We start from the raw sequence: 22,572 nt of genomic DNA, 5'->3' as shown, positions 1-22,572 counted from the left end.
CCGCTGCCGAAGAGAAAAGAACTCGTTCATCTTCAAGGTTTTATAGGCGGGTGGTAAGTAACGCTCCATCACAGCAGCCTTGATGTCTTCCCATGACTGGGAAGATCCCTTGATATCCAAGTCCCTGCAATGTTGTTTCCACCAGATCTTGGCATCGCCAGACAAGCAGAACATTGCAAGCATGGTTTGGTTTTCGGGTTGAGTTCTCGCAGCTTCAAAATAGTCATCCATAGTCTCCATCCATACTTCTGCATCTCTTTCCACATTTGCCCCTTCGCCTTTAAAGGTTGGAGGTTGAGCTTGCTTAAGGAGAAGCTTTTTCTCTTGAACGGCGGTATATGGCACAATAGACGTTACCTATCCAATGGTATAAAACTCATTACTATAGCACTCTTCTCAAATGAACCTAGGCTTTTCCATACTCAAGAAAAAATTTAACTTTTTGGGCTTAACCAACCTACTTAATATGTACATCTATCACAAAGCATTTAACCATTCCACCATTAGTTTGAATTCCATTGAATACATCCAAAATTGTCAGATAAATAATGGTAAAAACTTTACTCGAGAGCTTTGATCCATACTTATAACTTTATGTGCATCAACAGGCTACCTGCCCACAGTACTAGTCGCACCAACGACTTCTCAAAAAACATCATGTGGAACCCACTGAATCCCAACAAGCTCAACAAGTAAAACTCTTTAACATCACTCAGGAGACAATCCACTAGACAAATCCAATGTCATTATTCTGGGAAACATCGTGCTCAAGCTTTCAGTACGAGCTATCCTACAATCCCTTAGTTTTCAAACAACATCATTTTCCCAGTTCGTAAACCTATAGCTCTGATACCAAGTGTGAGGTCCCCACCCCGCCATATCAAACAGCGGATCTGATGGTGAACCTCGTGGCCACTAGATCTATAGCGGAATCAAACAAAGTGGTTTAGGGTTCAGCTAGCGGACGATCTCTCAGCACAAGGTAAGTCGATCTCGAGCCTACTAGCAATGAGATCTAGCTCCACCTCGCAGGGGAAGCGTACTTAAACCATCTAGCGATCCTAAGACCCACCTTCCAAGAGAAGAGAAACCTCGAGTGCCTTTTTCCCCATGTTTCAGAGGCACGTACACTTGATACTTCGCCGCTCTAGGGGCAATGAGTAATACTAACGTCGATTTATAACACTATGGGGACGGAGAGTTCCCAACCAATCGGGACCATCATTCTCATAGGCATTGGTACCCTGAGCCAAGCCCCCACTTTCCACCCCCACACTCACACTTCCTTGTGTGACCTAATTACTACCACAAAGGTTGTTCAACATAAACATTCCTTGTTTTAATTCCGAAGCACATTGTTCGTTAAGACAGCCCTTCAAACAGTATTGCAAATAACACCAAGACAATATTCTAGTAAAAATTCTACTCAAACTTATTCATTAAAATTCCAATGTTCTGGAGGTACAACATCCCCCCTCCAGCGAGAGTTTACTCCTCCCGTTGTCGCCTACCTGCCCATACAACTAGGTATGCCCACCGCATAGAAAGCATGACATGGGCATCCCACCGCTTAACCAGCAGACGTGGGTTCCCATCGCTTAACCAGCAGTCGTGGGTATCCACCGTTTAATCAGCAGTCATGGATTCAAGAGCCCTTAACCAGGAACTCTGCCCCCTGTGATCAGGAGGGGTTTCATGACTAATTCAACATTGGAAATACAATGAACATGCCGAGCTAAATTTTCCCTAAAGGACATTCTTTCCTATTGCAAAAAGTATATCCGTCAATCATTTCTTTCCTACTTTAGACTTTAATATACAAATGAATTCAATTGCCGAGGTTTCCGTCGGATTTCTCTAACATGTTTGGGGATATGTTCATTCCTAGCTAAACGTATACAATGTTAAATTAAACAACTTGAATGAAATTCTGACCTACCTCTTCCAATTGTTCGTCGATGGCCCGTGAGATAGCCGGTATTTGATCGTCCATGGGAGCTTTTCCCTTTCCATTGACATTGCTTGTTCCTGCCTCGCGGTCGTGGGCTCCACCAAAGCGATTCCTCTTAACCAGGGCCATTTCAAACTCACTACTTTAAATGATTAGCTTGGAGAAAAGAGCTAAAGTCCGTGAGCGTCATAACAACCAATTGATAGATTAGCAACATTAAATAATCCATCCTATATGAGAGATTTAGATTATGGATGATATTTAATCCTATGGGAACCGGCCCTAAGGATACTTAGTCGCCTTAGATGATTAAGAATAATAGGATTTCACTAATGGAATTACCAGAGAGATGAATTAAGCACGATTAATCTCTTTCATAGCAATTAGAGGGTGCAGAATCACCGCATGCATAGGTGTGAGAAAAACCACCTCTTAGAGACTTAATGACAGATTAATCTTACCTTAATTATATCTTAATGCATAAGAGAAATGAATCTAATTCAGCTATAATATTAATGAGTGATAAAAGAGTGTGATTCTCGTCAGTCTACACAATTACCGGCTTCCTGGTTAATTACTATGCTACCCAGAGAGAGAAATTCTATTAATCATGTACTAATCATTAATTAAAGATCATGGATGGCTGGTAATTCAGCTATGGTGTGATGATTACATAATAGAATATGGTTAAGGAGAAATTAGAGAGTAATTATAGAGAATTACGACTAGGAATAAGCATAATAGACGAGGAATTTAGATGGTAATGAAAAGAATTTACAGAAGGCATTGATTAAACCGTGGTTACCGCGATTAAGGGCTGATAATCTTCTGGATTCTCTGATCTAATCGAACTTCTTGAGGCGAGAATTCGACAGCACCTCCCTCCTTGCTTCTCCTTCAAAAGGTGTGTGTACCGACAACACCTCCCCAAGGTGTGTGTAGGTGTGTGTGTGTGCACTGGGTATATGTGTGAGCTTGTGTGTGTGTGTGTGTGTGTGTGTGAGCACACCTTTAAATAGGCCTCCTCAAGCTGAAAATCGATCTGGGTTGCTATTTGCATCTGAAGGAGCACTCAGTCTCTGCATTGGCAAGTCCAGTTCCCCTACCCACCAAGTGTCAGGTTGGCTTGGTTAACTGACTCTGAGACTTAGTTACTGGCTTGGCAACTTTCCGAGGACTCCCACAAGGACAAAGGGCACCCCCTAGCTGCTAAAGCTGGTCTGGAGTGGCCTGGAACCTGTTCCCACACAGCCCCGGGCCCCTAGTGCCTCCCCAGACAATTTTATGAAAAATTGGTTTTAGGCTAAAATGGGTCATACGAGTCGGATTTGTATGCCGTAAATTTCTATAAGGAGCTCTAACTAAGAAGTACTGGACCGAGTACCTGCCATATTTAGCAGCCCCCCTTGGGGTTCGAAAATGCATTTTTTTCAAATTTGGGGTACGGGTGCAGATTTTTGAGACGGTCAAAACTAGACGGGTCGGGTGACCAAAAACTTACTATATTTGGAAAATTTTCACAAAAATTATTTTAATTCACATTTCGAAGCGTTATAACATTCTAAACATCATGGCACTGATAGAATTCGGAAAACTGCTAAAAATAGTAACTTTTTTTTCATTATGATCATTTCATGGTACAAGGGTGCTCTTTTTGGTTGGGGTCAGAGACCTTACAGTACTCATTTTGGGCATTCAAGAAATCTATAAATAAATACGTGCAAGAGGAAAATGCTCACTCTTGCATGGGGGGAGATTGCACCCAACGTCCGTCTCATTCTTCTCTCCTCTCTTATCTTCTCTCTTGCCATGCCGGCGTAGCAGTCCGCTCTAGGAGGTGCGTCTGCACGTGCTCTCTCATTCTATCACTCTCTCTATCTCTGTCTGTTTGCACGTCGTGGTTATGTGCTATGCGAGTCGGCGGGTACGTAGATTTAGTCGTTTATGTCTTGCTATGTGCTATTTTCCAGTATTTTGCAGGGCAACCAGGCTTCGTGCTGTAGCACGACAACCCCTTGGGACATGATAACCGACAATGGAAAGACAAGTCATTCAGTGGAGTCAATACTGGGAAAATAGGAAGCTTGGGGACTGCCCAACGCTCCCTATCGCTTGGTGTTGACCTTGATGTTAAAGCCATTACAAGTGACAACACCTTGGGGCATGATAACTGAAAACGGAAAGACAAGTCATTTAGTGGAGTCAATACTGGGCGAATAGGAAGCTTGGGGACTGCCCAACACTCCCCATCGCTTGGTGTTCACCTTGGGGTTAAAATCATTACATGCAACAGTGGAGTCAGCACCAAGCAATAGGAGGCTTGGTGACTACCCAATGCTCCCCATCACTTGTTGCTGACCTTGGAAAATTGGCGTCGGCCCAGTAAACGTCCACGTATATCACATTGTTTACTTCTGTATCTATCAACAAATAATCCAATAATGCGTGTATCCCAAAGGCACTTTTTTTCCACTGGGTGTTTTTCTTTTGGTCATCCAGGTATTAGACCCTAATTTAGAACCTCATTATTCTACTTCCCTTGTGCATATTTTTCATAAATAAACAGCAACCTCATCATTATGCTATTCCAACAGACAAATGCAGCATCATCTCTCACATCAAACCTATTCGGACCAATCAAGATGTCGCAGCAAATTGAACCTCATCAACAAATCCAACAACAGTTAACAGGAGCTGCTAAAGGCCGAGCCTTACGGATGCACATCGAAGATAAATAGGAAGAAGCAGTAAAGATTGGAGTTACACATTTTCCACATTTTTCCAAAATGGTCATGTATTGTAAATTCCCAATTTATTTCAAGCCATTGTAATATTTTTAAGGTGTTACGGGCTCAGTGAGAGTTTCAAGCTGTAAAGAACAGGTCAGTAGTGTGCCTAGGTTACAGATTTAGTAAATGGTGGAGCCCTAAGGGCCTTGGGAGCCCGGACATTGCATATTTTTATTCTAGGTATATAAGGCAGTGTGTAAAAGAAATTAGGGTTCTCAAGCTCATTTGTTGAAAGCACTCTTTGGTGAGAGCTCTTGAGGTGTGTGGCTATTGAGTCCTTCAGCTTCTTCTTGCTCATGTGATGACTTGATTAACACTAATCAATGCTTAATTCTCTTTCACTATGCTTCTCTCATGCTTCTTATGATTTCCTATGATGCTTTGATTAGCTAGATTGTAACTAATTAGTGGTTAATCCCTCTCTAATTTTGTGTGATTGACCTCTTTTGCTTGTGTGGGCATTTAGGTTTGAGTGGAGTGTGGTGCTTGATAGATCTATGTGCGTGTGCTTGCGATTGTGTGTTGCATAACAGGATTAGTGTTGTGCGTGTCTTGTAATTGTTAGTGTGTGTGATTGGGTTGATTTGAGGTGAAGAGAAGTGGATGTGGAGATGGCCAACCATTGTGGCTTAGCTCCTCCATAGGCCAAGAAGCTCACTGGTAGCTCATCCCTCCAGATTAATAATTTTGTTGGTCATTGGAGCTATGCAACGATGGACCCCCCAACAAAGGGAAAGTGCTAGAATTCAACCTTGCTGAGGATAGAAATGATAGTGATGATTTTTATGAAATTTGTTACTAGAAACTCAGGTCATCACCATCACTAGTAGCTTCCGTGACAACCAAGGAAGGCCAAAAGCAACGAAAAACAAATGAGGGCCAAAAAGTTTGTGAAATATGGATACCAAAGAGTCAGCTCAGCCAAAAGCAGGTATGGATCAAGAAGACCAAGATTTGTGATGAAAAATCACAACATTCAATGCCAAAAGGAAAACAGATAAAGTTTGCAAGAACGGCTAAGCAAATCCCAAAGTTGCAAGCTTTTGCAAATCTGATTTGGGTTCAAAAAACTTGACTCAAGGAGAAAGAGGTCATGAGCTCATTTGGATTCCAAAATGGTTAAATTGTCAACTCCCAAAGTCTGAATCTCGTTTTTCCAACCAAGCATACAAGAGCTGAAGCAAAGACCGTTGAAGCCTCAAACAAAGACAAGGTGGATTCTTAAGAAGTCTCTTCAAACACAAAGAAAGCAGGGACAAGTATGGGTTCCCAAACGAGCAGCATCAACAAAACAGCCAGTAATCACAAAGAAGTGGGTCCTAAAGGAAATCAATAAAACTACTGTTACTACACCGCCGCTTGAATTCTTTCAATTCCTCCTACGGTTACAGTACAGTTAGAAGATAACCCACTCTGAGGAACAATGCCAAATACAACAACCAACCACAAGGCTAAAATGGATCCCAAGGAAGCATCAACAAAAGGATAAGTAAGCCTTCAAAAAATCTCTACAACCTTCAACCAAGCAAAATGGCACATGAGCTTCAAAGAACATCACATTGCTTAGAATAGGAAGCCTCACCAACCATCAAATGCCAATAAGCAAATTGCTTATACCCACATCTTGCACAACATAAATTTTTCCATGCATTGACTGTGTATGCATAATAGGGCTACATTATAAGGTCTACATAGGCACAATTTTCGATGGCCCAAGCACAACACATACCCTTGGCGATACCTGTCGTCAAGGAGGACTCCAAATAGGAGGGGGGGAGGCATTCTAAATGAGGACTGAATATATGAATATTTGAGGGAAATGTTTTGTGAGTTGTATTGAAGTTTTGTGTTTGATTGTGACATTTCTTGACAAAATTCAAAGTATATGCTCTCATAATATCATTACAAGAGGAGTACGAGGACAAAAGCCATATATGTGCCCCTAGGGACATGAATCCAATAGCGTTTAGAATTCTATTAACTTGATTTTGCTTTTTTAATTTAAGTTTTTTTTTTGTTTTATTTAGTTTTTTTTTTGAGTTTTTTTTTTAAAAGAGAGAAAAACAAGGGAAAAAATCCATAATCCAGATGAAGAAAAGATTGAAGAGATGCCGCACCGTATAAAAAGAAGAAGGTCCAAGAAAATGACCACACTTCATGCAGCATGTCTCAAAATCCATATGCACAATGGGTAATGCCCAGAGGTAAGAAAAGAACGCTGATCAACCTTTGACAACAACATGAGGCCAAACATGAATGAGAATGTTCATAAAAATCCGGGATGGACTACAAGGACAAAGAAAGTTGGTGATTAACTAAACGAAAGCATCCATCAAGTGTAAAGTTGCCGTTAGACACTTCATGCGACTACTACAAGGCCGTATACAGGAAGTAGATATTTATACTGTAAATCTTCTATCTTGTTTGTGACTTAATGAAGCCTAACAAACAAAAGGGAGTAACAATATTGACAACACAAAAGGGTCCAAAATGAAAATTCAATCATCTTTCGTGAAAGATATCTAGCAACCAGGGATCAAGCCAAATTCTGGTCATCATTATTGGTTCTACATGTGTTTGGTAGCTAGAAGGTGCCAACGATGCCCATTAGTCAAAGTTTTTGAGACTGAAATCCAAAAAGTTAGCTTCTTGGAAAGCCAAATACAAGTCAAAATCAAGACAAACTTAGTCAAGAGGCTACAAATAGAGAATACAAGCTAAAGGTGTTTAAAAAAGAAAAAGAGTCTAACCCCTAGCCAAAGATGCATTTTTAAAAAAATTTGAAGCCATGATAGCCGTTGGTACACCAAGAAAATGTTGACCCAGGGAGAAGCCAATAGCAGGTGTGTGGAAATCAACAGGTTGATGGCAGTACTTTGGAGCAGCTGCACGAAGCATGGTTCAACAAGTCGTAAGTTAATATGTATGTCACATGTGATATTGAACAGGGCAACGATGGATTTCCACCATATTGGTCGGGATGCTAAAAGGTAGTGAAGATTGTTGGATATCTCTCTAGGAACGAGCCATAGTGTGGTGGCTCTAGTTTCTCAATGGTCATGGGAGTAATGCCACTCCCGGTAAGATGCTTTTTTATATGAGATCCCTTGTGCAGAACGAGTTATATCAGGTTGCAGCCAAATGGTTATCCGCGTGGGAAATGCTCTTTTTGACAAAGCTTCATCCACAACAATGCTTTAAAGGGGACGTCAAGGAATTAAGCATGTGCTTTGCAATGTGGTGAAGGTTTTCGACCTTCGATGGTTGCTGGCGTGTGTAACAAGGCCAAACTAGAGATTTTTTAAATTTTGAAAAAAAGAATGAAGGGTGGTCGACTGCAGCTCGTGGACAGGAGAGAGGACCGTTTTGGCAACGAGGGGGAGGGCGCCATCTGGTGAGTACAGGCTGAAGAGAAGGGCGCCACTTGGGCCATGCATGAGGAGAAGGAGGTTGCAACCTCAAGGCCAACTGGTTGAAGGGCTGGTAGCCCGTTATACAGGAGGGGGCGCTGCAGTGTGGAGAGGAGGAGGAGCCGCCAGTGGGCTGCAGAGGGGGTCGCCAAGGGCATGACAGCCGGTCGGTGGCAGCAAAGGGGGTCACTAAGGGAATGTTGTAGAAGGAGGGTGGCGACCTGAGAAGGGTGGCCGTTTGAAGGCTGTGGAAGGGGGCTGCATACGGCAGAGAGGCTGAGGGCCGCCTGGAGATGGGAAGGTAGGGTTGCCAGGAGGTGGCAGGGTGATGACATCATGCGGGGAGCAAGAGCCCATGGGATAACTGAAGCGGGCCACTAGGGCTGCAGTTGAGAGGCAGGCCACCTGGTTGGAGGGGATGAACCCGTAAGAAGAAAGGGGGGGCTTGTTGAAGCCTAGCCAGGCTTGGCGAGAGAGAAGGGGGCTGCTTGAAGGCAGAGAAAGGAGCGAGCTGTAGAGGGGGCCGCCTTGAGGTGAGCAAGGCCGTGAGTAATCACAAGCAGAGCTGCGAGTGGTTGAGGATGTTCGGGCTTCCGTGAGCAAGGAGAAGGGCTCGTCGCATCCTACACTAAAGGAGGGCGATTTCTACATAACTCCATCATTGAATACTTTTTACACTAGTCGAGTTGAATTTCTATTTGTGCAAATGTTATATGTTCTTTTTTGCTCTCGTGATTGTGTGGGTATGTCAATTGCTAATTGCTGTGTTCTATATATGATTGTGGTACTTACTTTGGGGATGAAGGCTAGTAGGAAAGCTTGAGGTTGGTGGATCAATGATCTCAAGGTGTTGGATGGCATCGAGATGCTTTCTTCGTGATGAGGATGCTTGCATTTTGGGTGATTGGGTGTGTAGTCGGGGATGTTCAGGTGAGCATGTTCAATAGTAGATTGCAGATTGTGTATCGACGTGTGTGTTAAATAGGGGATAAGGGTACTGTCAAATCACTGGGCTATAGAGAGGCATTCACCAAGTGAGCTGGTGGTTTTCCTTTTTCCCCCTTTCCATCTTGTGGTGCCCGATTGAGGATCCACTGATTGCTTCCTAACAAGGTATTCGTGAGTCAATGCCAGTTGAGCAACCCTATCAAATGTCGTGTGATGGTGAGTCCCTATTGGAGGAAGAGGTATGGTTTGATTGTGCATCCAGTTTGATTGAAGAGCAGGTTTCTGAGGATGACTTGCAAGAGCTAGGAGAAAAAATAGAGGTATGTCGAAGTGATTTGTCTATGCATGGGGTGGGGCAACCTTGCCTTAGTGAGCATGTTGAGGTGCACGGTGAAGTTTCAGAGTTTGCGTGTGGCCGTGGAGAGTTAGCTTCGACAGATGACTCTATGGAAATTGATACAGGTGCAGCCTATGAGCATGAGGCTCCATTCAATGAGGAAGCTGACACCAACCTTGCAGGTGATGAGGTGTTTGAAGAGCAGGTTGAAGCTCTAGCAGGTCATGTTCTTGAGTATGAAAAGATGGTTTTGGAGCCATGTTTAGAAGGTTTGGATACAGGTTTGCAAGGCAAACAAGTTTCCTTGGCTATGTAGCAAGTGGAGGCAAATGGCAGGGTCTTACTATTTTATGTGATGCTATGGATACATATGGTGTTGAAGGTTGCTCTATAGGTATCTTTGCATCCGTTGCCAGGATTTTTTGAAGAGGATTATGCTATGGAGAGCTCTCTAACAGGTGAGAAAATCATGATGTAAGGTGGAAATTCTTCACAGTTGGTATACAAGCTTGTTTTGAACATGAAGCCGGCATATGGATACAGGGAATTGAAGATGGATGCTATGCCAAGCTGCAAGAGAGGCTTGTTCTTGGGTTTACAGGTGCAGGAAAAAGGTTGATTATGCATGTACTAGGGACGCATGGCTGTGCTCAATGCCATGTATTTAATCCCGGCGGAGTTTGCATCATAGTTAGGGAAGCCTTGCGCTTTCCATTTGATCCTGGCTGGTGATGCAATAGCAGATGCTTTTCTCTCTATCTCTATCTCTATCTCTATATAGCCACTATTCCTTATGTAGTCTATATATCTATGTTATATCATTCTCTCTATGCAGTACTATTTTACCTAAATAATGATATGGTTGAGCATGAATGCTCAACGAGGGGGTGGGCAATGATGGTACACCAAGAAAATGTCAACCCAGGGAGAAGCCAATAGCAGGTGTGTGGAAATCAACAGGTTGATGGTGGTACTTTGAAGCAGCTGCACGAAGCATGGTTCAACAAGTCGTAAGTTAATATGTATGTCACATGTGATATTGAACAGGGCAAGGATGGATTTCCACCATATTGGTCGGGATGCTAAAAGGTAGTGAAGATTGCTGGATATCTCTCTCGGAATGAGCCATAGTGTGGTGGCTCTAGTTTGTCAACGGTCATGGGAGTCATGCCACTCTCGGTGAGATGCTTTTTCATATGAGATCCCTTGTGTAGAACGAGTAATATCAGGTTGCGGCCAAACGGTTATCGGCGTGGGAAATGCTCTTTTTGACAAAGCTTCATCCGCGGCAACCCTTTAAAGGGAACGTCAAGGAATTAAGCATGTGCTTTGCAATGTGGTGAAGGTTTTTGACCTTCGACAGTAGCTGGCGTGTGTAACAAGGCCAAACTAGAGAATTGTTTTAGCTAAAAAAAACTTTGAAAAAAAGAATGAAGGGTGGTCGACTGCAGCTCGTGGACAGGAGAGGAGGACCGTTTTGGCAACGAGGTGGAAGGCGCCATCTGGTGAGTAGAGCTGAAGAGAAGGGCGCCACTTGGGCCATGCATGAGGAGGAGGAGGTTGCAACCTCAAGGCGGGGCGCTGCCGTGTGGAGAGGAGGAGGAGCCGCCAATGGGCTGCAGAGGGGGCCGCCAGGGGCATGACAGCCGGTCGATGGCAGCAAAGGGGGTCAGTAAGGGAACGTTGCAGAAGGAGGGTGGCCGTTTGAAGGCTGTGGAAGGGGGCTGCATACGACAGAGGGGCCGAGAGCCGCCTGGAGATGGGAAGGTAGGGTTGCTAGGAGGTGGCAGGGTGATGACATCATGCGGGGAGCAGGAGCCCACGGGATGACTGAAGCGGGCCACTGGGGCTGCAGTTGAGAGGTAGGCCGCCTGGTTGGAGGGGATGAACCCGTAAGCAGAAAGGGGGGACTTGTTGAAGCCTAGCCAGGCTTGGCGAGAGAGAAGGGGGCTGCTTGAAGGCAGAGAAAGGAGCGGGCTGCAGAGGGGGATGCCTTGAGGTGAGCAAGGCCGTGAGCAATCACAAGCAGAGCTGCGAGTGGTTGAGGATGTTCGGGCTTCCGTGAGCAAGGAGAAGGGTTCGTCGGATCCTACACTAAAGGAGGGTGATTTCTGCATAACTCCATCATTGAATACTTTTGAGACTAGTCGAGTTGGATTGCTATTTGTGCAAATGTTATCATGTTCTTTTTTGTTCTCGTGATTGTGTGGGTATGTCAATTGCTGTGTTCTATATATGATTGTGGTATTTACTTTGAGGATGAAGGCTAGTAGGAAAGCTTGAGGTTGGTCGATCAATGATCTCAAGGTCGTGGAGGGCATCGAGATGCTTTCTTTGTGATGAGGATGCTTGCATTTGTGGTATTTACTTTGAGGATGAAGGCTAGTAGGAAAGCTCGAGGTTGGTCGATCAATGATCTCAAGGTGTTGGAGGGCATCGAGATGCTTTCTTTGTGATGAGGATGCTTGCATTTTGGGTGATTGGGTGTGTAGTCGGGGATGTTCAAGTGAGCAAGTTCAATAGTAGATTGTAGATTGTGTATCAAAGTGTGTGTTAAATATGGGATAGGGGTGCTATCAAATCACTGGGCTATAGAGAGGCATTCACCAAGTGAGCTGGTGGTTTTCCTTTTCCCCCCTTTCCATCGCCTAGCTACCCTGTACATCATGTATATGAATTTTGGAGACAAATGGACAATGATAGCTCATCAATGGTCATCTATCGCGAGAATGATGTCGGATAAGGGCCTTTTGATGCAAGTTACTAACTTGGGAAATTAAGTGGAGTTTGCCGGACTTTAATTAAGTCATGTATCAAGTAGAAGTAGTATAATGATTTACACATCACAAAAAAGCTAACAATGGCAAATGCGACTTTGATCACCTTGATGCAAGAACAAAGGAGTCCAATTTGATGTACATAGTCCTCACATGATTCAGGAAAATCATAATTGATGACGAACAAGACGAACTCGTACAAAGGCTACAGCCTATACTTTCTTTGCATCAGCAAAGCAACAACAAAGACCACATCGACATTAAACCAAGTTATGTTACGGACGACATGACCTCGAAGGGGGGAAGTGTTGACCGTGGGTCAATAGCACAATATAACTCAACAAAGCCTTATTTCTAAGAGTTACAAAATGCTACGGATTATGGTTAAAACATCATTTGTAATGAGTAGTTAGTCTAGTTGTAGAAGCAGGGATGCAATGGCACTTCCACCTTGTACATACAAAGCCATTTTACCCTTTGAACTCTATTTTACATTTAACCTATGGTAGCCTTAGTATATAAGGTACCTAGGTCATTTTGTAAGGAGAAATTTTATTATAATCAAGCTTTAAGCTGCCGTTGCCTGTGTGTGAGAGAGGAAGAGAGAGCGTGAGCCTTCATCCTGATGCAACTCCCTGCTCTTTCATCACATTGAAGATCCAACAACACCATGCTAGGCTCGGCAAGAGCTACGCGACAATGCTAAGCATTCCTCGTGGAGCAGAGCGAACGCACTCGCACATCTACAAGCTATTTGTGGTTGTAAGTATATCAAATGATGGCTGTTTTTTGCTTGCGATTAGCCAATCAGAATCATGGCAACGTAAGATACACATAGGTACTCATAGATTTGAGTTTCGGCTATGTCTTCGTACGCGGTTTTTGCAGATGGGTCTAGAGTGAGAGTTTTGAGTGTAGAGGCTTAGGGACAGATGTATCCTAGTGAGGGGATAGTGTTCCTTAAGTTTCATACAATTCTGGTATGGTTTAGTGAGTTTCCTTCCGTTTGTGTGTATGTGGGTTGGGTGGTGTAGTTCAGAGCAGTGAGATTCTAGATTGTGGATTAGTTAGCCTTCCAGAGTGCTGTATGCATGGGATGGTCTCAACCTGACAAGATAAAGATATTGTCTCCATGTGTGCCTATCGTGTCATGTGTGTCCTCAATTGACATTATGTTGATCTAGGTTGTGTTGCATGCACTTTGTATGTGTTGTGATTCACTCCCCAAGCAAAGTTTCACGGTTCCTTTCATGCTCCACACAAACAATAAGGAATTGGACTGCATGCTTCCCATCCTTGCTCCTTCTCCTTACATAAGCTGATCCATCATCCATTGTTTCCATACAAGTAGTAGTGATGTATGGTTGCCCAAGGATAAGAGGGTAGGTAGGCATCTCCTAGACACAAAGAAATTATGTTCATCTTTCACATCCTCTATAGTCACCCTTACAGCTCCCTTGATGAGTTGTTTGTTGCACGAATCATCCTTACATCAATGACCATTTTCATGTTTGATATAGACTCTTTCACATGAGGTTATTTTGTGAACGATGATCTATCAACACAATGTATGGCTCTTCTCAGTCTCCCACTTTTACCAATGTCTCAGTAGTTGCTCTTGCCTAATGACTCTTGGAGTAGTAATTCTTGTGAGTTGTCTCAACTTCATCTTCATCATCCTCCCTTAGGCATGTAGTATCCAAAATTAGTTTCATCACCTTGCTTGCCATATAATTGTACTCCCTGTGCATTTAAAAGTATTTTCTTCACCTTGTACATGGAGAGATTCAATAAGACACTGCCACTTTCTCCTGATAATATCAATTATTCCTTCATGAAACTCCCACTTCGCTATGTCAAGGACATCACCCAAGGTAAATTCCACCTTATTGTTCAAAAACCTCTCTTCAAAATTTTTTTGAGATCTGTTGTTGTTGTCTCTATATCAAATTGGAGTTTGTAGGTCGGACCCTTTGCTTCAGCTTTTGTTGCTTCCTTTTTCTTTTGTTTAGAGGCTTCCTGCATAGGCACATTAGGGATATGTATTTGTTGTGGAGATCTGATCTAGGAGGCACTGTGTCATTTGTGCCTCCACTCCTTGTGGCCCTTTTTGAAGGCCCTTCATCCCCATTCTCACACCTGCATTTATCTAGACATTTCACAATATACACATGGCGGTCTTATAGCGTGCTTCTCTACACATGGGATAGGAGTTAGCATGTGCATGTTTGTTGTGGTATAGTATGCAATAATTGATGCACCCATACTCCATCCCAAGTACAGTGACATACGACCTCGCTTGTCAACAATTCAAAGGCATGTGGTGATCTTTAGGATGCATTTTTCCCGTCAAACCAGAACGAAATAGATAATTAATACAAATGCAAGGGGGGCCAAGAAGAGAGTGCAATTTACAAAAAACCATAAATAGAAGTTATCCCAGGAGTGCATCTATAGTTGCATTGCTCTAGCCATATTTTTCTTGCAAATTGAGAACTTCTAATGATGCTCAGAGGATCGAGTACTCTGTACTAGCGTAAAGAGGTTCGGGCACTCAATAGCAGCTTGTTCTTTGTTGCTTGTGCCCGTTGAGTGCACGGTTTACAATTTTCCTCGCACATATTGGTTTCATGTGCCAACAACTCATCAACCATGTCGAACATGTGCTCATCCTCAAGCTCAAAGTGTCCCTGAGAGTTGTGTGGAGGAGCTATTGAAGTAGAGCTCGTGGCACAATCACCTCCCACCGTGCCTTAACTCAGTAGCTCTTGTCGTTGTCTTTCAGCCTTGCGTACTAGAGCACACCACTAAACATAGACCAATGCGGAGCATCCCCAAGCAAGGGGGGACGACACCTCCATCTATTTGAGCATTTTTTTGAGGGATCCAAAACCTATCGTTATCCACATACTCCAAGGAAATGTGTCGTAAGCGAGGGATTGCACTTGGCACAAGGACAAGAGAGTTTGTCATTGAACCATGGCTCTCTCCGAGGGTCATGATCATCCAAATCATCCTACATATGTGTGCAAGAGAGTTGGTTAATTCACAAAACTTTGAAATCACATGTGCTCTAAAAAATGAATAGCTAGTAGATTAGGTGTAAGCTAACTTTTTAATAGTGAAAGAAAAGAAAAGACTAAAGATAATTTTTTTAAAAAATACAATGATTAGGAAAAAAACCAAAAAAAGCACTAAAGCTAGTGAAAATTAGAGAGGAGGTTGCAAAGGGGATAGCGTACAACATCGGATACTTTTTTGAACGTTTGGAAACTTCTGTACATTGTAATTAATGTGGCACTCATAAAAAGAATAAGAGCAAGGTTTGCCACGTTTTTTGGGCATACCTTTCTCTTCAAACCTTACCGCTGTGAGCGGGATGAAAACACACACAGCGCCTCTATAACGACCCGACACACACTCTTGGAATGATACACATACACACTATGGGGCACCACTTGGCTTACACAACACACCTAGCCGAGACAGGGAACACACCACTAGAGTGAGAGGAGAGAGACTATCCACTTGCCCACTCCACACACACACCAAAAAAACTCAGCTCAAAAGAGGAGAATTTCTGATTTTTAGATAGAATTGAGCTTGGGCCAACACCAATGGGGCAAATAGCTCACACAATATGGGTAAAATATGGCAGATACAATCACAAATAGGAGCAGAAGCTTCGCTCATAGGAGAAACTTACACAGCCAAAACAACAGAAAAAGAGTGAGAAATTTGGCAAAATGGACAGTGCCATTGCGTCCAAAATGGCCCAAAACCCTAGTCTACAATGTCAAAAGTGCTCAAATCCAACCTCGGATAAGCAGTTTACGGCCAAAACAGGCTCCAAAAACCCCAAAAACACACCTGCGGCTGTTCCTCCTCTCTTCTCCACGTTTTTTCTGGTCTTCTATCTGTTTTTTCAGTTCCCACACTTAGCTTTATTATTTGGGCACCCTTGGCCTTTTAGATAACCTCAAACGGACCCCGAATAGGCCAAAAACTGACCTCGCAGTGCATAGTTGTCACCTTTTTGCATCATCTGCACACCTGGCACTCATTTCTTTTCAATAATGCGTATCGCAACCACGTGAAGTGGCCCCAAAAATTGGTCCTAATGATTACCTTTCTGCATAACTCTCACAAGAAAACATCCACGTTGTGTCCGTATTCATCCACGTGCAAATATTGACCCCGTTCGGCCTCCTGACGCCACTAGATGCCATCTGACGCACCTGCTTACCTCATGTCGTCGGCCCACGGATAGATTCCTCGAGAAGTTTTATGCGCTACCAACTCCTCATTATTATAGAAAAAACAAACTGGTACTAGTAATAGTGAAAATCGATGCACTATGTACATGCTGCCCTACCTGTACACATGTGGGCCCCATGTAACCACCTGGATCTAGAAAATGGGCAATCCTTTATTCGATGCACCATGCATGGGTATGAACATATGCGCAATCCCTTGCTCCAAAAAACTCCTGACATAATTTGCCCACCCCCTAGCTTGCTAGAGCATTCATGCTCAGCAGCAGCACTAATAGATGCTCATTCCACCTGGATCAAAAGGCCAAAGGCATATCGCCTGATTCACAAGAAGCATCATAACACCACACCTACATTTGTCAACAATCAACCAAAATGCACCATAGGCATATCCAACTAACACATCCGCTCTGTCTGGAGTTCCAAAAGCATAAATATTGCATGCCACATTCAACCCAACCGCTAGAGACAACTCAAGTGACTCATCACCTGGCATCTTGGCTTCACTAGCCATAGCAACAACCTGCAAATCATGCACCCAAGTAGCTAAAAGCATTGTGTGAAGGTAAAGTTGTTGATATCCATAGCACAAAAGTATCCCCGCAACACACATATCCCTAGCATAAGCATCCACATAGCTAAGATTGGACTCATATATGCCAAACCCCTTCTCATCATCATAAGCATACTCATCATCACACATAACTTTATCCACATCATAATCATGGCTAGCACCACTATCCATAGCTTCTAGCATGGGTTCATCAGTCTCCAAGAATACAGATCTCTGCTCTAAACCACAATCATGCTCACAAATCCGTTCAATCATTGCACATACATCAAAATATGGCTTCAAAACAGGCTCCACATCTAACAAATCCACAAAGTGGCTCTCAACCTTGCCCTCTTCCCTAATTTCCAAGGAACTAGTATCCAAAGATACGTGCTCATCATCAATAACCTCAACCTCACACTCACACCCAAAATAACAAGCTACACAAGTAGCCAATGCATCCTCTTCAAGACTTTTCAATCCTGTATCCAAAGCATTACTCACCTCTTTAGGCTGTTCCATAAACCTGTCAACCTGCAAGACCTCTTTACGCTTCACAATAGACCTTCGGAAGAAACGAGAAACATCATAGGATAGGCTACTTTTCACCTGCTTAGGCTTAACTTCATCTTCCATGTCAAATCCATCTTGCACATGCATACCTGTACTGATACCATGTTCCTCAAGACGCTTAAACTTCCATTCCTTGTGATTTGCAATGCATACTGCATCTTCAAAAGACTCGGGCCTCTTCAACTCAACCTCGAACCGCAACCAAGGTGACAAACCATCAACAAAAGAACTTTTCTTCAATGAACAAGGGGGGGTCTCATCCTTAAGAGCAACACACCAACGAGTCCATAAATCTGTAAAACCTTGTACATAGGCATCAAAACCTTGACAAGAACCTTGCTTAAGAGCATTGAGCTCATTCCCTACTGCATTTGCATCTTCAAAAACCTGGAAACGCTCTAAAAAAGCTTCTATAAACTTGTCAAGACTCAAACCATAAGAAGAAGCCACTGCTTCTTTAGCTTCCAAATCCATGAACCAAACACGGGCGTCATCTTTCAAAAGCAATCCAAATAGCCTCAAAATCTTGTCCTCATCACACATATTGTTGCTTATGCATGCCACCTCGACTTGCTCTAGAAAGTCTTCCACATCTTCACCACTTATTCCATGAAATTCCGGATAAGAGAAAGCCATGGCTACCCAAGTTACGATGCTTTGAGAACCCCTTCGAACACACGTGCAAGAACCCAAAACTTTTCACTACTCAATCCCAGAAACTTCAATGGAGCTTGTCTTTAGATAAGGACAAACACATGCACATCGAATGAGTTTTCATAGTTAATCATCGGAATTACAACAGGCAAAGGACATTCCAAGATCTCTCTTAATCTTCTTGGCCCGAACATAAAGACTATGCGCTGCTGGAAAAAAATCTTCCTGAACACATGAACACTATCTGGATTCTCTGAGTTAAATGAAATGGAGTGAATTGAGGTCCATTTTGATCATCCATTAAAGCCAACCATGAAGCTCCCAAGAAAGCACACCTGTCTTATCCTCTGATTTTGCCAAAATTTTAGCAGCATAACAGCATAAATGGCTCAAAAGACCAAAAAACCAGCCATCACAATTTGGAAAAATTTTGGCAGAGTTTTCCCAAAATTAGAGCAGGAGGAACCCAAAATATAAACTGTATATGTATGCATAAACTGTCAACAATAGAACCCGAGCATCAAATAGGAATCACTAGTACATAGCCTATGGCGAGGTCACAAAAAGGGTGCTCCAGCTACCTGTATCACCGAAAGGATCTCCACATTTGAGAATCCCCCAGCTCAATAAAACCTCACACTATCGACCCTCACACGAAGGCTTATGCAAATCTCGTATAGTCAAGTCTCAGAAATGACTATCTTCCACACCAAGTCTCAGAAATGGCTGGGACTGCCACAAATAAAACCAAATATGGCTCCGCAAAGGCGTACAATGGCAGTTTCCACAAGTAACGTACAATCCAGCAGACAATGCGCTCAAACAGGCGCCAAGTGATGCATACCCACAACAACTGCAAGTGACACCACTCCTAGTATATCACTGTACTCCAACTACATGTACTTGTGTGAATCACCTGTACCTGTACCTGTACCTGTCCCTGTACCTGTCCCTGTAACCTGTAACCTGTAATCTGCAATCTGCACCCTGCAACCTATAATCCCGAATCTCGAAGCTTGAAGCTCGAAGCAGAAGGTACTCGAAGAGATCCTCCGTGGGGGCGCCAAAAGAATGTGAGCGGGATGGAAACACACAGAAAGCCTCTATAACAACCCAACACACACTCTTGGAAAGATACACACACACACTATGGGGCACCACGCGGCTTACACAACAAACCTGGCCGAGACAGGGAACACACCTTTGGAGTGAGAGGAGAGAGACTATCCACTTGCCCACTCCACACAGACACACACACACACACACCCAAAAAAACTCAGCTCAAAAGAGGAGAATTTCTGATGTTTAGATACAATTGAGCTTGGGCCAACACCAATGGGGCAAATAGCTCATACAATATGGGTAAAATATGCCAGATACAATCACAAATAGGAGCAAAAGCTTCGCTCATAGGAGAAACTCACACAGCCAAAATAGCAGAAAAAGAGTGAGAAATTTGGCAAAATGGACAACGTCATTGCGTCCGGAACGTCCCAAAACCCCAGTCTACAATGTCAAAGTGCTCAAATCCGACCTCGGATGACCAGTTTACAACGAAAACAGGCTCCAAAAACCCCAAAAACACACCTGCGATTGTTCCTCCTCTCTTCTCCACGTTTTTTCTGGTCTTCTCTCTGTTTTTTCAGTTCCCACACTTAGCTTTATTAGTTGGGCACCCTTGGCCTTTTAGATAACCTCAAACGGACCCCGAACAAGCCAGAAACTGACCTCGCAGTGCATAGTTGTCACCTTTTTGCATCATCCGCACACCTGGCACTCATTTCTTTTCAATAATGCGTCTCGCAACCACGTGAAGTGGCCCCAAAAAGTGGTCCTAATGATGACCTTTCTGCATAACTCTCACAAAAAAACACCCACATTGTGTCTGTATTCATCCACGTGCAAATATTGACCCCAATCGGCCTCCTGACGCCACTAGATGCCATCTGACACACCTGCTTACCTCATGTTGTCGGCCCGCGGATAGCTTCCTCGAGAATTTTTATGCGCTACCAACTCCTCATTATTATAGAAAAAAGACACTGGTACTAGTAATAGTGAAAATCGATGCACTATGTACATGTTGCCCTACCTGTACACATGTGGGTCCCACGTAACCACCTGGCTCTAGCAAATGGGCAATCCTTTATTCGATGCACCATGCATGGGTATGAACATATGCGCAATCCATTGCTCCAAAAAACTCTTGGCACCGCCATCACACCTGCAACAACATTCATCTCCATCTCCTCTCTCTCTCTCTCTCTCTCTCTCTCTCTCTCTCTCTCTCTTCACACACACACGCACAAACACAAAATCAACATTTGGTGGAGCGCTCCATCACTCAATGTTGGAGAGGAAAGGGTGGACGGAAAGAGGGCTCTACACAAGAGGATCGTGAAGAGATTCAATTGCTCACAAAATGCAAGAGGTAAGCTTCTATACAATTCCCCCCACCCTATTTTCTTAAAAACAAACACACACACACACACACACACACACACACAAAAAGATAGATTCAGAACCTCTTGCATATTTGGTGTAGGTGCTTGCTCGCTTGCTTGCATTGGTTGCCCTCACTTTGCTTGATTGATTGCTTGGTTGCCCTCACTTTGTTTGCTTGATTGCTTGTTGTGAGTGTGTGATTAATTTGTAGGTGCTTGCTTGCTTGGTATGTGATAAAGGAAGGGGAGAGAGAGAGAGAGAGAGAGAGAGAGAGATAGATATTAGCATATATTTAATGGTTACTGTTTAGTTGGTGTTAAAGTGGATAGAGAAAAGAAGTGAGAGAATTCTCCTCTTATATGTTTAATGTTATATTAGTGTTAAATAAGAGTAGAAAATGTTTGAAAGATGTGTACATTAAAAAAGAAAAAGAAAAATAGAGAAAATGAAAGCTAGAAAAATTTTAACATTAAACATTAAACTTAAAAAAAAGAATGTTGAAAATTGAAAAAGACATTAAAAACGAGAGATTAATGAGGAAAAGAGGAAGAAGGGAGAGGAAAAGCGAGATTAGAGAGAGGGTGGTATAGAGATAGAGAGAGAGTGTAGATAGAGAAACAGAGAGAAGTTATCGAGTAGAGAGAGGGTAGAGACAGTGATAGAGTGTAAAGAGAAAAGTAAGAGAGAGAGAGAGAGAGAGAGAGAGAGAGAGAGAGAGAGAGAGAGAGAGAGAGAGAGAATGTAGATATTAGAGAGAGGAAAGAGAGAGAGAGAGAGAGAGAAATAGTAGAGAGATAGAGAGTAGAGAGCAAGTGTAGAGAGAGAAGTTAGAGAGTAGGGAGAGATACTAAAAAGAGTATGTAGGTCAGGTGTAGAATATGCACTCTCTTTCAATGCCCTCTCCATCTACTAATATTAGGTGGAAAAGTAGAGGTGTGTAGATTAGGTAACATTAAGGTGTAGTTATGGACGTATAGAGTAGATAAAGATTAGGTGGCGAGAGAGATTGGATGTAATTGTGTAGAGGTGTGTAGATTAGGTATAGGGAGATTAGAGAGAGGCTAGGTCCTAAAACTTACCAACTAATCTCTTGTAGATGTTGGACGAGAGACCATTTGGTGAGGAGCAACCCTCCCATTCTCTCTTTGGTTGGTTCACATCCTAGATGGCCCCCCATAGGGTGGACTTCACCTTCAGTGGACCGGAGTATTGAGGCAATAAGTCCAAACAATGGATTTAGGTTTATTTGTAGCTAGTTTTTTGTGAGCATGAATGTAGATTTCTTTCTGTGATTTGCATGCATGGCCTGCTTACGGCTATGGAGTTGCCGTATACTCTACCCAAGTTCTTCTACCAGTGGTAGACACCGACCTACAAAGTGCACTATCTCTATGAGATGAGTATTTGCATTCAACATAGGGATTGTTTGGCCGTTGTACTCCACAAAAACTTGTAGCCTTTGGTCTTTTATAGCAGACCACACATTAGAAGATTTCAGAGATCATTTAGAGGGCCTTTTAGAAGAGAGAAAAATAAGCGCATCCAATCGCTAGAAACGCTACATTACGTAGAAAAAAGACTAAAATTTCTACCTACTCATTCAATATAGAAGTACTTTTTTAGAACGGTCACATGTTCATTCAATGTATGTGTCTTTTTCAAAAGATATCAATCACTTGATAAGGTGTATGTCATAAACTAGTTTTTTATAGAATCATAGAATCATCATTTGGAGTTGGAATTGGACAATTCTAACACTAGCACTGCATTTGAAATGCACAAAAAACTAAGCGACGAGTGTTTACTTGCCTCAATCACACACCCAAAGAGGCAAAAAGGTCCAAAAACGCCTCTAAGGAGG

At 43.0% G+C, this 22,572-nt stretch overlaps 2 protein-coding genes and 1 pseudogene across 2 annotated transcripts; 1 reads left to right on the top strand and 2 right to left on the bottom strand.

The window, feature by feature from the left end:
- Window positions 1-7,557: 7,557 nt before the first annotated feature.
- On the bottom strand, window positions 7,558-9,219 carry LOC147462774 (uncharacterized; annotated as a pseudogene).
- On the top strand, window positions 8,279-10,990 carry LOC147462773 (uncharacterized). The gene is made up of 2 exons (XM_086485461.1): window positions 8,279-9,893; window positions 9,979-10,990. Exon 1 carries the CDS (start codon window positions 9,278-9,280, stop codon window positions 9,749-9,751), a length of 474 nt encoding a protein of 157 aa, XP_086341587.1. The 5' UTR covers window positions 8,279-9,277; the 3' UTR covers window positions 9,752-9,893; window positions 9,979-10,990.
- Window positions 10,991-10,999: 9 nt separating this feature from the next.
- Window positions 11,000-12,808, bottom strand: LOC147462772 (uncharacterized). The gene has a single exon (XM_086485450.1). The coding sequence runs from the start codon at window positions 11,904-11,906 to the stop codon at window positions 11,004-11,006; it is 903 nt and encodes a 300-aa protein (XP_086341576.1). The 5' UTR covers window positions 11,907-12,808; the 3' UTR covers window positions 11,000-11,003.
- Between the last annotated feature and the right edge of the window lie 9,764 nt (window positions 12,809-22,572).

The sequence above is a fragment of the Adiantum capillus-veneris genome, chromosome 2 (assembly GCF_014529385.1).
Source record: "Adiantum capillus-veneris isolate H3 chromosome 2, ASM1452938v2, whole genome shotgun sequence".
In the NCBI taxonomy this organism is placed as follows: Eukaryota; Viridiplantae; Streptophyta; class Polypodiopsida; order Polypodiales; family Pteridaceae; genus Adiantum; species Adiantum capillus-veneris.
Note: the sequence above shows the minus strand (reverse complement) of the source record. Positions and strands in the feature narration are given on the sequence as shown.

Bases quoted from the DNA above. Each gene is read 5' to 3' on its own strand.
- LOC147462773 (XM_086485461.1), top strand. From the start codon at position 9,278: ATGCCAGTTGAGCAACCCTATCAAATGTCGTGTGATGGTGAGTCCCTA.
- LOC147462772 (XM_086485450.1), bottom strand. From the start codon at position 11,906: ATGCAAGCATCCTCATCACAAAGAAAGCATCTCGATGCCCTCCAACAC.